We start from the raw sequence: 16961 nt of genomic DNA on the forward strand, positions 1-16961 counted from the left end.
CCTACCTCACAGGGTTGTTGTGAGGCCTTGTTAATCCCTGTCTGTAAAGCATTTGGAGAGTCGTGAATTAAAGCTGCTGCTGAAATGCAAATTGCCATTTTAAACACTTGATTATTATTATTATTAATAATAACAACGGAGCTTCGGGAAGGCAGATTATTATCTCCCCACATGCTCAGAGGCTCAGCTGCAGTGTAAGGAACAAAGTCCCTGCAATAGACCAGGGTTTATCTCAGTGTAAAATGAATGCTCACAAGCAAAATGCTGAGCTCCTTCAGCTCACGGAGTGTGGCAGTCCAAGTTTGCCAGAAGAGCTTCCATCATCTCCACCACTGCTTTCCCAAAGCTTCCTGGGACCAGGAAGAGCAGCATCCCCCTGTGCAATGCAAGAGGCAGCTGTGCTTTGCAGCTGGCAAGGAAATGTTCAGCAAAAAACCCTGCAAATTTTCAAAGCTCCTGGTAAGAGGCAACACACTTTTAACCTCTGACATCTACACCAGTAGTTTGATAAGTTGTTTTTTAATAAATGAAGCTTTCCTGGTAACATTGATGAAAAGTAAAATGTTGTCACTTACCCAGGCTCCACCAGACCGGTGAATTTGCTTAACACAGAATCCCAGATAATTCCCAATTAGACGAACCCAGACTTCTCCAGTTCCCAGAGACCTGTGACTCCACATATGGACCACAACAAGCAGATTTTTAGTGAAAGTAAAGCTTTAACAAATCTCCCCTGACCTCTGAGATTCCATAGGATCTCACCACTGCTTTAGTTTTCCTTCCTTGGACATCCTTCCTCCCACAGGCCCTTGAAGGTCTTAAAATGAGGGTGGGCAGGCCCTGGCACAGGGTGCCCAGAGCAGCTGTGGCTGCCCCGGGATCCCTGGCAGTGCCCAAGGCCAGGCTGAACACTGGGGCTTGGAGCAGCCTGGGACAGTGGGAGGTGTCCCTGGCAGGTGGCATGGGGGGAAACCACCAACAGCATTAGCAGTGATGAAGGCAACCGGGAAATGTCTTGTAGTGTGGGGCCAGAACAGGACACAGCCCTCGAGGTCCCCCAGCACAGGGGACGGGCACTGCCCTGCTCCTGCTGCCACCCAGGGCTGGCACAGCCCAGGTGCCCTTGGCCTCTTGCCCACCTTGGGCTCATGTTCCCCCAAGGCCTTTCTAAAGCTGTTCCCGAGTGTCCGAAGGAGGGAGCCGGGGCTGGGGAAGGGTCTGGAGGGGCCGCCCGAGGAGCGGCTGAGGGCACTGGGCTGGTTCAGCTGCAGGAGGAGCTGAGGGCAGAGCTCAGGGAAGGAGGGGACGGCTGGAGGGGGAGGTTTGGGATGGAGAGCCGGGAAAGGCTCTTCCCCCAGAGGTGCTGGCACTGCCCAGGCTCCCCAGGGAATGGGCACGGCCCCGAGGCTGCCAGAGCTCCAGGAGCCTTTGGACAGCGCTCCAGGGATGGACGGGGGATTGTTGGGGTGTCGGCAGGGCCAGGAGCTGGACGGGGTGATCCTGGTGGATCCCTTCCTGCTCGGGATACTCCACAATTGCATGACATTCCATCATTCCACAATTCCACGGTGCCATGACCTCGCGGCCCCCCGCTCCCCTCAGAAACCCCCATGACGTCACCGACCTTCGCCGTGACGTCACGGCCACGCCGGCTCCGCCGGGCCCGCTCCCAGCAGCCCCCGCGCTCAAGATGGCGGCGCGGGGCGGCGGGCGGTGAGCGAGGAGCGGCGGCGGCCGCGGGCCGACATGACCTACACGGCCGAGCAGCTGGACGGGGTGCGGCGGTGAGCGGCAACGGGGGGCCCGCGGGAGCGCGGCGGGCGGCGGGGAGGCGGGGGACGGAGCCCAGGGAAAGGCGGGGAGCGGGCCCGGGGCGCCCCGATAACCCTGTGTGCGCCCTCAGGATCAAGCGGTGCCGGGATTACTACGAGATCCTGGGGGTGAGCCGGGACGCCGGCGAGGAGGAGCTGAAGCGGGCGTACCGCAGGCTGGCCCTCAAGTTCCACCCCGACAAGAACCGCGCGCCCGGAGCCACCGAGGCCTTCAAAGGTGAGCGGGCGGCAGAGGAGGCGCCGCCGGCCCACGGAGCCGGGCGGGGTCACGGACACAGCGGCGTCCTCACAGAGCCCTGCTGCGGCTCGGCAGGGTCTGCGTTTCTGTCTGCAAAATACGCGTCTCCCTTAGAAACGATGAGAAAGGCATCCCGGGTCTCATTCCCAGATACTTCTGAGGAGCTTTACGAGGGTCTGGAGGGACAGGACGAGGGGGAATGGCCTCTACGCTGTCAGAGGCGGGGATGGATAGATGGGATATTAGGAAGATATTCTTTGCTGTGAGGGTGCTGAGGCCCTGACACAGGGTGCCCAGAGAAGCTGGGGCTGCCCCTGGTTCCCTGGAAGTGTCCAAGGCCAACTTGGATGGGGCTTGGAACAATCTCATCAAGTGGGAGCTGTCCCTGCTGATGGCAGAGGATTGGAACAAGGTGATCTTCATGATTCCTTCCAACCCAAACCATTCTGGGATTCCATGATACTGAAGGAGGTTCAGAGCTTGAACTGACACTGCTCATCCAGGAGAACTGGGTGTTTGTCATCAATAAATGCTCCTTGTCATGAATCAATTTTTATTTATATATATATATGTATGGGAATATGAAATTGAATCCAATGTGCTGTGTCTGGAGTTCTCAGTTATGCTGCAGTGTTACCGTGCATATTTTCCTTTTCCATGCAGCCCAGCACGAGGAGAGCAAGTGATTCATTCACAGTCTGGTAAAACAAGGAGCCTCTGGAGGGCTGTTCTTTATTTGTTTGTGTTTAGGTTGTATTTCTCTATGAACTTGTTCTGTCAGAGATCAAAGAAGAAAGATGAGCCAAACAAACACTTCTGAGTGGTTGGATGTGAGGTGTGAAATAGATGTGCCACACAGCTTCAGGAGCATCTCTGCCAGCAGGGAAAACTTGGGATAGCCCTATGCATTTTAATTGGCCCCTGCAGTTATTAACTTTGTGTTAATTGCATGTGGGATATGGAGGTGCACTTGGACCAAACTTGCATTTGCCCTGAGCTGATAAAGTGATCCATTCTCACCCAGTTTCTTGGCTGAAGTGAACTCTCATGTCAGTTTTACAAATATTTCAAGTCTCTCTCCTGGCGTCAGTGACAGCAGGAAGTGGTTTCCATCACAGTTAATACTGGAGCTGTTACACGTCTTTCGTAAAAGTAGCTCCATCTTTGGTCAAGCACAAATTTCCTTGGCTTGTTTGGGCATCTTTTGCTGCTTCACTTACGAAAGTGTGAGCTCTGGGAATGTAACACTGGTTTTAATTCCCTCCCCAGCAATAGGCAATGCTTTTGCAGTTCTGAGCAACCCTGAGAAGCGGCTGCGCTACGATGAGCTGGGGAGGGACCACGAGCACGTCAGCCCTGGCCAGGCCAGGCACTACAATTACTACACAGAATTCGAAGCAGACATCACACCAGAGGAAATATTCAATGTGTTTTTTGGTGGGCACTTCCCTACAGGTCAGTACCTGTCTGCAGTGGTTTTGAAGGGTGGTGGACTGACTAACCCTGAGGGAACAGCTGCAGCTGGGCCAGGGCAGGCTCAGGCTGGATTTTGGGAAAAGTTTCTTCCCCCAGAGGGTGCTGGCACTGCCCAGGCTCCCCAGGGAATGGGCACGGCCCCAAGGCTGCCAGAGCTCCAGGAGGGTTTGGACACTGCTCGGGGGATTGTTGGGGTGTCTGGGCGGGGCCAGGAGCTGGATGATCCTTGGGAGTCCCTTCCAACTCAGCGTATTCTGTGATTCTATAAACTATGAGGAAGTTCAGCTTCCATTGGGACCGCTCAGGGAGTTGATGATACGTCTGGAAAGAGCAGCAACCTTTTCACATTTGATTTCTGCCTTTTTTGTTCCCTCCATCATCTGAAGCCAGTGATGGTATAGGAGGTAAAACAGGATGTGAATGAGAAGGGATCAGAGTTGTTTTTGATGATGGTTGTACTCAGTGACCTCAGTGGTCTTTTCCAACCTGAACAATTCCATGACTGGGTTGTACTTGAGGCACCTGACAGCATTCCAGGCCAGCATGGCCCAGCTCCTGGAGCTGTGGTCTCAGGGCAAGCAGGAGCTCCTGTGCCTCGCAGCAGCCTGTGCTGTAATGAAATTACAGCCTGGGAGCTCAGCAAGTGCTGCCTGCCAGGAGAGGAGCCAGGATCCAGGGGATGTGCGGGATCAGTGACACAGCGGTGGAGCTGTACCTGGAGTAGCTCCATGCATGTCTCAGCCCAGCCTTGGCTTTTGGATTTGTAGGAAAAATAGGTCCTGCAAGATCAGTGGATTAAAAGGAAATCTGAAAGGTGTGAGGACTTCAAGGGCCTTCCTGGCAGCATCTAAGGAATTGCTCTAGCACTCCTGGGAGCTTTTCACCTCCAAGGTGTCACAAAAAGTGACACACCAGTTACTACAGCCTGAAGACACACAGAGGAGTAGTTACTTATTAACCTTGCTCTGAATGATGCATCTTGCAGCCAAGGCAACCTCAGATCCCAAACTTGCACCAGTGGATATGCAAAGCCAACCCCAGCATGATGTAATTCCAGCTGGAATCTGCAGGTTTCCCATCTCTGACCATGCAAGGAATTGCACCTGGATGTGCCCTTTGAGGGACATCGCCCTCATGGAAAGGGCCTGTGGGGAACAGGGATGCTTGGAGTTGAGGACAGGAAATTGAGGAGCAGTGGGAGGAGTTTGGGTACTGGGCATGGCAGGTTTATCAGGGAGACTGGCATGAAGGAGAAGATGGGAATTTTGAGCAAAGCAGCAAAGAGTAAGAAAATAAAAATACAAGTTAGTAGTAGTGGGTGTTGGTAATAAACAAGAGTTTCCTCACTGGGCTTTTGAGGGCAGGTTTATGGTTTTGTTTTTACTGAGCAGTTTTCATCTGTGGTTATTCCATGGAAAAATAGTTAAATTTAAAATGTTTAATGTGATTAAACTCAAAGGACACTCCACGTGGCAGAATGTTGCAGTTGTACTGAAGAGAGGCTACAAGTTCTTCTCATAAAAAATAAATGCACGTGGAAAAAAAGAAACTGCTGCCAGAAATTCTTGGAGAAACTTAAAATTTGGGAAAACTTTTTTTCTAGGCACCCCTATAAAAGCCATCCTTCTTTTCCCACAGTGGCTTCTTCTTTTCACAGCTTGATATAATCCTATCTGAGCAGTGTTGAAGGATAGAAATAAAGTGGGTTTTGGTTATTTTTTTCCCAAAAGAAACTTTTCCTCCTTGGAGCCAGCCTGGCTTGGCTCGCTGTTGGAGCTCTGACTGCACACATGCCTACAGCTTGGAAAATCTTTGAACAAGCAGTGGAACAGAGGTTTTACACAACAGCAGAGGTCACCTTTGCCCAGGTTTCTTGCAGAATTCTTTGGGAAACTCAAAAAAAAGGACAGGATAAGAGTATAAAATAATGTGACATCTTTCCCAGGGCTTAAAAATAGTTTTGCATTTCTGTTGTGATGATAAGCCACAGATTTCAATTCTCTAACACAAAGACATTCTGAATTTCAAAAGAGGAGAGCACAGCTGTTATTAAGATATTCATATGGTGATAAAATCAGATCCTGAGCTTCAAATTGAAGCAGCAAATGCAATTCTTCCCTCATTTTAGATTTTTTTAAAATAAATCAGCCACATTCCGTGTGCAAGAAAGAAAATCCTGAATTGTTCTCCTTTTTTACTCTTTTTTAAATCTCTTTCTTTATTATAAAATAATTAAGTGAAATTATTAATGTCTTGAAGGCAGAGGAATTAGAAATGAGGGTGGAAGACCACATTCAGTAATTATGGGAGACCATAATTCACAGCCTGAGCCTGGTGAAGCAAATTCATTTTCCTGCCACAGCCTTGCAAGTGAATATGACAAGAGCAGCATTAAAATATGAGATACAATCATAAAAACCAGAACATGTTTCTGCAGCTTGATTTAAATTAAGATGAATTGGAGCACACTACAATTTCTCTGGTAGGCTTTTTGGAATAACATTGTGGTGGTGTTTAATTCTGAGGTGGTTTGTACTTTTTACTCTGAGGTCTCGCAGGTGTCATTCAGGCTGTGGAGTATAAACCTGGATAATTCATTAGAAACTGAGGAATCCAGGTGAGTACCAGCAGCTGGGTGAAACATGAGTCTGTCCTGGTTCCTTTTGCAGGGAATATCCACATGTTCTCCAATGTAGCCAGAGATGCTCACTATTACCCGCGGAGGCACCGGCCCGAGAGGGCGTGGACACAGGAACCAGAGGAGGAGGAGCACAGGCCACAGGTAGCCAGGAGGAGAGATCTTCTCCGCCTAAATATTTAAACATTTCAGCAGGGAGAGGGATCCTCTTCCAAAGCCAGGACAAACCCTCCCATGCTTGAGTGCTCAGAGTTTATCCTCGAGGGCCGCAGCCACAGTGGATGTTTCCTTTGTCACTGGATTAGCTTTTATTAATCAATGCTGTAAAGATTCATTGTATTTATGGCATCTCAGGCCCTCGAGTCTCTGTCACTGAGGGTTTTGCTGCTGCTTGCTTTTTGCAAGTTCCAGTGCTTGGTAATCCAACAACAATTAGTCCAAATGGGGACTGGTGATGGATGTGGAAGTAGTGGCTTGTCCTCAAGGTGTATTTAATCCTTCCAATAAATGAGCACCCAGGGGCTGCACAGGCCTCTTCCAGCTGGGGTCAGGATGGGCCTGGGACACATTTCTGCCAACTGAGACTTCCAGATAGACACAAGGTGGCCTTTGTTGTCAGTGCATGTACACAGCTGCCACCTGCCTTGGCAAGATCTTCCTCTGGAGACAGTCTGTTAACCTCCAGGGATCATTCTCCAGGGAAGATGAGTTTTTCTCTGTTGAGTCTCAGGCTCAGGAAAAAAAAAAAGAAACTGGTACAGCTGACAGACAGCTAAATGGAGGGAAGTGAATCCAGCCCCTCACTTCAGGAGAGTGAAGACCCCACCGAGGGGCTGGAGCCCCAGGAGAGGCTGAGGGAGCTGGGAAAGGGGCTGAGCCTGGAGAAAAGGAGGCTCAGGGGGGACCTGGTGGCTCTGCACAACTCCCTGACAGGAGGGGACAGCCGGGGGGGTCGGGCTCTGCTCCCAGGGAACAGGGACAGGAGGAGAGGGAACGGCCTCAGGCTGGGCCAGGGGAGGCTCAGGGTGGACAGCAGCAGGAATTTCTCCATGGAATGGGTGCTCAGGGACTGGAACTGCCCAGGGAGGTTTGGAGTGCCCATCCCTGGAGGTGTCCAAGGCAGGGCTGGAGGTGGCACTGAGTGCTCTGGGCTGGGGACAAGGTGGGGATGGGGCACAGCTGGGACTCCATGGACTGGGAGAGCATTTCCAGCTTCAGCGATTCTGGGATTCTGTGAGTCCCACCTACTACTACATCAGGAATCCTTGTTGGTATCCCAGGGCAGAGGGCAAAACCTAAATAGCTGAATATTGTATTTTCCTCTGGATGAGAAAAGGCATTTAAAAGCCAGTTTAGATAGAAATGGAAGAGCAGAAGGAAAGACCAGTGTTTTCCCTTTGATAATGTTTCCACTCTTTTGTGCTGCTAAATGAATCCAAACAAAAGCCCCAGTGCTTGCATCCTGTCTGAAGTTACACTGCATGGGAGCTCTTAACCCTTCACTGCTCAGCCATTAAATGCAGGGCTTGAGCAGAGGCTGAGATCTTTACAGTGGTGAGCAAATTCAGAGGGTGCAGGAAAGCTGTGGGCACACGGGAGTCACAGGGTGTTCCTGCAGGCTGGATTGGACACTGACAGGTACAACAGTGCTTCCTTGCCCCTGTGAAGGAAGGAGAAGAGGAAAAGATAATGGAAAGAAAATGGTGTTCAAGTGTGTTCTGATATTATTCATAAAGGTTATTTAGAAATTACAGTGTCTGCCCTCTAAAAATCCCAAAGTACTTCCTCTTTTTTCCTCGAAGTTTACATGTAACACATTGTTGATCTGTGATTGATAGCCTGGCTTCTGTGAACAGATGCCTTTTTCCATCTCTCTTCTCTTGACTGCTAATCCTTGTACTTTTCAGAATTCATACTCTGCGTTTATCCAGTTGATGCCAGTTTTCATCATCATAATAGTGTCAGTTATCACCCAGCTGATGGCCACCAACCCACCCTACAGCTTATTCTACAAATCGTAAGTCCTTTAAAACCACATTTTTTCTGCTGTTGCTGTTTGCAGCATGGAGGCAGATGGAAGTTGGGGTTGATAGCAAAATGCAAGTTAATGTTCTGCTCTTCATAGAAAACGTTTCCAGTTGGTAAATAGGGTAATACCGACGGCCTGCACTGGTGAGTTCTGAGCACTGTGAAGTTCCCTATGAGGAGTTTTAGTGCACAGGGTGCTGAACTGAGAGGGTAGGAAACCTTCCTCAGCTGGCTTGGAATGGTTTTGCACAGTGATACAGGATGGAGAGTGTGGATGTAGATCAGCCTTTGGTCTGACCAGCCCCCAGAATCTGTGGACCACCCCTGAGGTTCCTCTGGAAAGCAGCTAAAAAATGAAACCTGTGGTTTGCAGTATAAATCCAAATCTTTTCTGGAGCAGGAATCCATTCACTGGAAGCTCAACAGATCGCTAAAGCCTTGAAATGGCCTGGTTTAACCTCTCTAGAGAAGCAGGGCCTTGGGGGCTGCTGGGCTCTGGGAGCAGAAGGACCGCACAGAGCTGCTGTACTGGGAGATTGTGGGGCAGAGGAAAAACGTGTTGCTCTCAGCATCCAGAGCCGGAGGAGAGAAAGAGCTGACCTGGGCTGGCCCTTCCTGAGAGAGGAGTGGGATTGGCAGGTTTGGGGCAAGCAGCAGAGTGCTCCCAACAGTCCCCTTGTTCCCTCCTAGGAGTAAAACTGCTCAGGTCCAGCCTTCCCCTCCTCTCCTCTGCCAGAGCAGCTCAACACCCCTCATCATTTTGCCACACAGTATCAGTGTGAGGCCCTCAGAAAAGAACAGGAGGGTGGATGTTTTTAGGGTGTTTTTTTGTTTTTTTTTTTTTTCCAGGGAGTGTTTCTGCTATCTGACAGTCCCATGTGAAACTTCCCACGCTGCCCCCACAGCAGCTGAGCTGCTTTTCTTCACTGCCTCCCCTTCTCCTGGTGATGGGAGATAGGCCTGAGCCTGGTTCAGAGTTAGGCTGTTTATCTCATAGCCTTAAAACAACTGAACAGCCTAAAAACTAAAAGAAATTGGGGACACCTCTGAGACACAGGGAAGGAGAAGGAAAAGAAGAGTCCAGGAAAATGGGGCAAGCAGGATTCCTTTGAGTAGAGTGTAACCTTTGTGTTTTGGCTGCCTGCCTCTCTCTGTGGGCAGTGATTCGAGCAGAGGCCTGAGTACTTTTGCTCAGATATGGAAATTCACTCCACGAGTGTGGTTTAACCCAGTGAATGTGTCAGGGGTGATTCTTCCTACAGGGTATTTTCCAGCCTATTCCATGCCTCACTTTGCTTACAGGGTTTGATGATTACAAAACCCTGAAGAAAAGTGTAACTAGAATCTCCCCTGCTAAGTTTTATTTCTGCTAAAGGATCCAAAAAATGGGAAAATCCAGATCCAACTGCATTGTGCCCTAAGTTTTTATAAACTCTGGGATATTTTCCTATGACTGTAGCAGGAGGGTGGATTCTGTTTGTGCTGCACAGCTTGCTGTCCCTGAGATTGTAATTTCCTGACTGGATGGTTGAGGGAGCCATAATCCTGCAGAAATGAACTGTACAAACATTGTTGTAAATATTTTCCTCTGGAAATGCCAATGTGGAGAAATAGCTCTTGATTTCTTGAGGTCTGAAGTGCTGAAATATCTGATTTCTCCCTGTTGCTCCCACAGGTCCATAGGCCACGTTGTCAGCAGAGAAACAGAGAACTTGCAGGTGCCTTACTATGTTGATAAGAACTTTGAAAAGAATTATCAAGGAGCAGAACTTCAAGAGCTTGAGAAAACAGTTGAGAAAGATTACATAGACTATATTCAGACCAGCTGCTGGAAGGAGAAACAGCAAAGTAAGTTATTTTTGTCCCAAGGGTGTTTCAGGGGCTGGGGGGTGGTTGTGCTTCACAAAGCTCTGCTGTTTTTAGCCTCAGTTTCCAATCCTTGTAACATCTCAGCCTTGCACTGGTTTAAGGTGTCTCACATCTGCTCTTAACACTGAATTTGCTATTCTTGACATCTGTCAAAATCCATTTTGAGTGATTGTGGGAGATGAGTGGAAAGTAGACTTCACCATTTGAGACAGTTTTTTTCTGCTCAGGTTTTATGCTTGAATAACCTTTAGTGATGTTTTAACCATGCAACCTACCACATTTATCTAGCTCTGACAGATTGCTAGGCTGGAAAAGATCTTGAGGCATCACCTATTCCATGTTTCCTTTGGGAGCAGAATCAGTTTTGCTTCGACTGGCTCTTCAGGAAGTTTCTGTAACTTCTTCCTTAAAATTTCTCCAGGAGAGTCCAGAGCATGTCCAGGTGCTCTTGGCTCCCTTGCAGTGGGCTGTGTGGCTGGTATCGGTTTTCAGAGCATGCTTCCGTGGTTTGGGGCGTTATTTGCATTTTCTATCTTTAGCTGAGTTGGAGATCATGTTTTTCACCATTTTCAAGTCATTCAAAAACAAGAATTGAATGCAGAAAGGGAGAGCACAGATGTGAGCATTCATTCGTTATTCTCACACAGCTCTGAGTGGATCAGTGGCACATTTAAATAAAGGCGTGTTAACCCCGTATTCTACTGCTTGTTAATTGCTACTAATCTGGTTCATTGAGGAGACAGCAAATTCCTGCTGCTTGTAGAATGGTAAGGAATAACAGAATTTAACAGAAATTAAATCACAAGGAGTTGCTTAGACTTGGATGTTGTGACTGGTTTTACTCACTGACTTTATTCACCTAAAGAACTCACCACCTTCAAATGAGTCAGCACCGAGTAGTGCTGTGTGTAAAGGAAGCTGGAACAAGTTGTGTCTGTGTGAATGTTCAGGAGCAGCAGTCAAGCTGCTTTCACACACTGGTGGGGATTTTAAGTTGCTCTGTGCAGAACAGCCCTCAGCACTCTGCTAAAAGATGCCTTTTCACTTGTTTTCAGTTTCTTTACCAGTTTATCTAAAGAAGACTCATTTAATCCTAGAGGAGAGGTAGCAGTAGAGTTTCTGACTCCAGGCTCTTTACAGGTATTTGATGGAAAGGCTTGTTTTGACTTTTTTTTTACATAAAAGTTACCAATCCTGCTTTTAAAAATAAATAAAAAGATGTAGGCTCTGAAGTTAAAAAGGAAAACAACATACAGGACCATAAAAGTCCTGAAGTTTTTTGCTGTTTGATTTGTGAACTTTGAGTATCTGTGGCTGGCAGGAGCAGCCTCCAGGGATAATGTGGATGTTTATACCCAAAAATGTATGCTTGCTAAAGGGGAGAGTTTATTTCTACAGAAAAACCCTTTAATTGACCTCGTGCAGCTGAAAGTCACCACATTGTCTCTTTCACAGAGAGCTGGAGCTGAGGAGAGCCCAGCCCCAAAGAGGGGACGGGGCTTGTGAGTGTGAGAGAGCCCCAGGAGGCAGAGAGGGGAGATGATCCAGCCTGGAATGCCAAGTGCCTGCCAAGCCGTGCTCCTCCAGAGCTTTGTACACTCAGGGATTGTGTTAGTCACCAGCTGCAAATACATTTACAGCAGCCACAGTTAGCATGGCCTGAGGCCACTGCTGTCATTGAAAACTCACCATTTTCAGAGTGCTTCCCATCCAGCCCATAGCTGAGACCGGGCTGACCTTAGGACAGTCATGTTTGTAAAAATAAACTCTGAATACAGGATGGAGTGCTGGGGGAAAGTTCTGCAGATGCTGAGGCAGTTCTCAGTCAGCTGTTGCTGCACAGTGTTGGTCCCTTAATCCTTGCTGAAGTGTTGGACTTGGTGTGATGAGCTTTTTGTCAGTTGAATGTCTATTTATAGTACATTTGTTGTGTTTACTGAGGGCGTGTTTCCCTTGAGCACCAGCAAAACAGGCAGAGATGAGTAGTTCAGGAACAGTTTGGGGTTTAAAGTCCTTTCTTTTAATACTTGAAAAACATTACCTGATGTCCAACAACCTTAAGGAAAACCTTTAAAATAATGGATTGGTTGTACGTTGTTCAGCCAGTCAGTTTTATAGTGCTGCACCAGACTCTCAGCAGAGCAGTGTGTGGAAGTTGTGTGTGCTGTGGGTTTGGGTCTTCTGAAATTGGTGGCACAGTTGGGTTCCAAAGGCACATCCCAGGTTTTGCAGGAGATGGTTCAGCTGGGATGGCTCAGTTGCAAAGTGAGGCTGCAGAGAGCTTGGGGTCTCTGCAAGGAGGCAGCTGAAAACCAAATCAGGATAAGTATCACAGAATGATGGTGTGGTTTAGATTGGAAAGGTCATCCAGTCCCACCCCCTGCCATGGGCCGGGACACCTTGCACTGTCCCGGGGCGCTCCAGCCTGGCCAGGGACACTTGCAGGGATCCAGGGGCAGCCACAGCTTCTCTGGGAACCCTGTGCCAGGGCCTCCCCACCCTCACAGGGAGGAATTTCTTCTGTATATCCAATGTAAATATAGTTGGAATTCAGAACCTCCTTGAAGAAAAGGCTTCAAAGGAACTACTCTGTAAAAGATTGAAATCCACAAGGAGCAAATGTGATGGAATGAATGCTGTCAAAAGTGCAGGGAATAATTTTCCCCAATTGGATAAGTGTAAACTGAGATTCTCCCCTGCACAGCTCCAGGGACTCAGGGCTCAGGGACAATTACCTGAGCCTGGTTTTTGCTGGAGGCTTGACAAGGCTGTGCCCAGCCCTGCTTGAGTGGCATTTGGTTATAAACCTGTAAATGGATTTCTGCTCTAAAATGAACTGTTCCTGCCTGTCAGTTTGTGTAGCTTTCCCGTGAGTGGGAGGAGGGTTAAATGGCTTTAAATTTCAGTGGGATGGGGACAGAGGACGTAAGGCATGAAAGGATCTATTGAAGTTCTTTCCACTCTGAATAATTTTATAAAATGAGGGGCTTGTAAGGTGTATAAAAGCTCTTTGAAAAATTGAGTGTCATCAGGTAGCCTGTGCTTATGGAGATGTTGACCTTTTCAGAAGTAAATTACTGCTGTTCTCCTTGGTGCATCTAATCCTGCAGCCAAATTATTCTGCAGGGAGAAACCTATATTAAGACTTCCTCAGCTAATCAGTAAAAGAAACTTCTCTGAATTACTGGGAGGAAATAATTTAAACAATGGGATTATTTCAGTTTTATGTGGCTTTTGAGAAGAGGGGGAACAAAATGCAAAGTGCATTTGAGATTGTTAATGAAAGGGCAGAGAGGCCTTTCAGACGGGTCCCTTGGGTAGCTGTTCACCTCCCTGGCTTCAGTACCCACCAAAATTAAAATTTAAAAGTGCCACAAGGATAACAAAGCACATGGAAACAGTTCTTTAAAGGAGGCTCAGGGCTTCATCCTAATACATCCTTTTTTTCATCTTTCAGAGTCTGATTTGTCAAATTTGGCCAAGCTCTACAGAGATGAGCGGTTAAAACAGAAAGCAGAGTCCCTGAAACTTGAGCACTGTGAGAAGCTCTCCAGTCTGATTGGGATGCATAAAGGGGGCTGACCAGGACGCACACGTTACGTACTTTTATTTATTGCTGTTTTAACTTATGTTTTTATTTTTCTCCATGTGAAAAGGGAAGGAGTCTGTTGCGGAGTCTGGATATTGGAGTCCCTGTGCAGGCAGTGCACAGAGGGGCCAGCACGAGCTGCAGGGCTGCTGTTTGCTGTAATATATCCTGTACATTAGATTTGGTTCCAAGGACCAGTGGCACTTTGTAAATTCATTCCCCAGGACACGCTCTGAATTTGGACCCTGTCTGCCATCCAGGCTGTGTGTGCTTCCCGGGAGAGCAGGCTCCTCTCGGCTTCCCGTGTTTGCTGTGGATCTGCAGCTCCCTGGATCCCTGGACAGGGCCGTGCTGGGGCTGGGTGTCAGCTCCCCCTGTCCCTCCACAGAGCTAGGGTGGTTCCAGTGCAGGAGGGACAGTCCCTGCCTGAGGGGAGCCCCTGAGCACTTTCCCAGCTCTCCCAGTGTCCGTGCTGCTCCAAGGGGGAGGGCTGTGCCCATCCTGACACCAACACGGGAGTCTGGGAATTGCACCAGTCCCAGTGTCTGCCAGACTGTTGGGAAAGCAGAACTGTGGTCATTCCCTTGTCTGTTTCCAGTGGCATATTTTGAAGCTGGCGATTCCATTCTGGTTTTTCTCTGCACACTCACCCAGCTCTCCCAGGGCCCTGCATTTTCTGGTACAGTTCTCATGTAGCATATTTTTACTCTGTTGAGCAGCTATGAATGTTTCACTGTAGACATGATATTGCAAAGAAAAAGACCCACGTGGCAATGTCCTGTTTTTTCTTGATCCTCCTTCACACAAGCCAGGCCTTGAAGAGCAGATTGGTGCTGGGTTGTCCTCATGAGCAGCAGACCAGTGTTCGGCCAGTGTTAGACCAGTGTTGCTCCCTCTGAGCACCATGAAGCCGCCGAGGCAGTCCGGTGTGTGCCCTGCATGGAATGAGCTGGTCTTCCAGGGAATTCCTGCCTGGGGTGGGGGCTCCCGGAGCAGCACTGCTCCTCTCTGAGTGACCCTGGGAATGGGAGTCAGTGACACCTGAGCAAGGCTCTGCTGTTGCCACATGCCTGAAACGGGAGTCACACAGGATGCACAGGTGGCCTTGGCTGAAGCCTAGGGAGCAAATGCTCAAAAGCTTGGAAAATGCCAGAATTAAACCTGCCTTTAGGACTGTCAGACTGTCCGTGTGCTGGGCACTGGTGCAGTGGTGTAGGAGTCCCACTGGATGGAACTGGGAATGCTGGTACCATAGTGTGTCCCCCCTCCCCCCCATGTCCCTGTCCCATCCATGCCCCCCTGGGAGGTTTGGCAGGAAAGAAATCTGGAAAACAAACCCTTTTCTGGGGTCTGCACAAGGACGAGGGTTTGATTTGAGCCCTGGTGCTTCTGCACACGAGCCCTAAACCTCCCACCTGGAGGAGAATATTCCAGGTACAGCAACAGTGCTGTGGTGGGATGTCATAAAAGGGGGGAAAAAAACAACATAGTGACTCTCTAAATTGCATTTTTATGCCACATTTGTAGGAAACCTTGTAGGAACGTGAGGAAGTTGAGTAGAATTTTTGGGGCACCTGGAAGAGGAAGAACATCAGTGAAAAGGGCATTTTGAGAGGGTTGGTGTGGAGAATTCTTAAGTGCCAGAGTTTAAGGGCAAGAATGGGTGTTGATTCCAGGTTGGTGGCTGGCAGAGCGGGCAGCCTTAATTCTGATATTTCCACCTTTTGAGCACATGCGTGTACAAAGAGTGAAAATAATGTTGCTTTTTATATGTTAAATAGCTTGTATATTAGAAATCGATTAAAGTGGTTGGACTTTGTGCCAGGGTTGGGATCTTCCCTGTCATTCCTGTGTGACTGTAGAGGGATACAGGTAGGGAGACCAAATCCAGCGACTTTCTGGACTCACAATGTCCTGCACGGAGCTTAAACGCCTCCATAGCATTTTGCACTGAAACCAGATTGTACCTTTCATCCAAAGATCTCGAGTACTTGATGGAGACCTCCTGTGGGAAGCACAATCAGCTAGGAAATGCAGGAGGGAGGTAAAAACATCCCCAAAAGCAATAAGTGTTTTGTTCCTAACCAGGGTCGGGCTGCTGTGAGGGAGGGCACGTGGCTTGGGACCTCTGCGGTGACAAACAGGACAAGTTGTGTTTGTTCGGTGCTCCACAGGGAGAAGGAGAATCCTCTCTGGAGCCCCTGATTTGGAAGTGCATCGCCGTCCTTCTGCAAAGGGTACTTGGGATTCTTCTTTGTGGGGCTCTGACGGGAGGAGAGGGTGTTCCTGGGTGCACCGAGCGCTTGAACGTGGGTTTGTGTGTGTGTATATATATTTATTTATTTTTAAATTAAAGATGTGACATCGCTGTGCCTGTCCGTGGTGGTCCGAGCCTGGGGCCGGGCGAGGTGCGGGGATGGGCCTGGGTGAGAGGAGGAGGCGGCCGCCATTTGCCGCGGGGTGCGGGACATGGCCGAGGGACCGGGGCTGGGGCTGGGATCGGGATTGGGACCGGGACTGGGATGGGGATCGGGATTGGGACTGGGATGGGGATTGGGACCGGGGCTGGGCTGGGGATCGGGATTGGGACTGGGATGGGGATCGGGATTGGGACCGGGGCTGGGATGGGGATCGGAATTGGGACCGGGGCTGGGATGGGGATCGGAATTGGGACCGGGGCTGGGATGGGGATCGGAATTGGGACCGGGGCTGGGATGGGGTTCGGGATCGCGATCGGCACTGAGCCCTCCTCGCTGTGTGAGGGGCGGGAGGCTGCGTGTGGGCGGGGCCTGTGTTCCCGCCTTCGCCGTGGGGTCTGCCCGGCCCCGCCCCCCGGCCTGCGAGTGGTGTGGGAGCGGGACCGGGGCCGGGAACGGGAACCGGGGCTGGGAACGGGGACCGGGACCGGGGCTGGGACCGGGAACCGGGGCGGGGAACGGGGACCGGGGCCGGGAACGGGACCGGGGGCTGCAGACAGAGCTTGGAACGAGACAGGTGCTGGGAACGGAACAGGGAACGGGGCAGGGGCAGCAGCAGAGGTCTGGGAACGGGACAGGGAGCTGCGAACGGGGCTTGGAACGGGACAGGGGGCCGGGAACGGGCTAGGGAGCTGGGAGCGAGGCTGGCTGCTGACGCCGCTGGCCGCAGGACCCTCCGGGCCCGCCGTGGCCCAGCCCGGGCCGGCGCTCTGGCCCTGGCGCCGGCTCGGGCGGCGCCCCTGTGCCACAGCAGCGGGGAGCCGCAGCCCTGTGACACCCTGGGCACGGGGGCGCCGGTGGGTCCCTCTGTCAC

General features: G+C 50.0%; 1 protein-coding gene across 2 annotated transcripts; it reads left to right on the forward strand.

The window, feature by feature from the left end:
• Nucleotides 1-1692: 1692 nt before the first annotated feature.
• On the forward strand, nt 1693-16038 carry DNAJC18 (DnaJ heat shock protein family (Hsp40) member C18). 2 transcript variants are annotated; one of them, XM_066197023.1, is made up of 7 exons: nt 1693-1784; nt 1904-2049; nt 3340-3525; nt 6216-6328; nt 8092-8201; nt 9888-10060; nt 13539-16038. In XM_066197023.1, the coding sequence occupies exons 1-7, from the start codon at nt 1747-1749 to the stop codon at nt 13661-13663; spliced, it is 891 nt and encodes a 296-aa protein (XP_066053120.1). In that variant the 5' UTR covers nt 1693-1746; the 3' UTR covers nt 13664-16038. The 2 variants fall into 2 exon arrangements, with proteins under 2 accessions (XP_066053120.1, XP_066053121.1); XM_066197024.1 differs by lacking the exon at nt 13539-16038 and adding an exon at nt 11137-11215.
• The last annotated feature ends 923 nt before the right edge of the window (nt 16039-16961 follow it).

This window comes from Chamaea fasciata, unplaced genomic scaffold, assembly GCF_029207755.1.
Source record: "Chamaea fasciata isolate MVZ Bird 193981 ecotype frontalis unplaced genomic scaffold, bChaFas1.0.hap1 SCAF_15, whole genome shotgun sequence".
Classification (NCBI taxonomy): domain Eukaryota; kingdom Metazoa; phylum Chordata; class Aves; order Passeriformes; family Sylviidae; genus Chamaea; species Chamaea fasciata.

Coding starts and splice junctions, on each gene's coding strand:
- DNAJC18 (XM_066197023.1), top strand. CDS start 1,747: ATGACCTACACGGCCGAGCAGCTGGACGGGGTGCGGCG. Junction 8,202..9,887: donor TACAGCTTATTCTACAAATC/GTAAGTCCTTTA, acceptor TTGCTCCCACAG/GTCCATAGGCCACGTTGTCA. Junction 10,061..13,538: donor CTGGAAGGAGAAACAGCAAA/GTAAGTTATTTT, acceptor TTCATCTTTCAG/AGTCTGATTTGTCAAATTTG.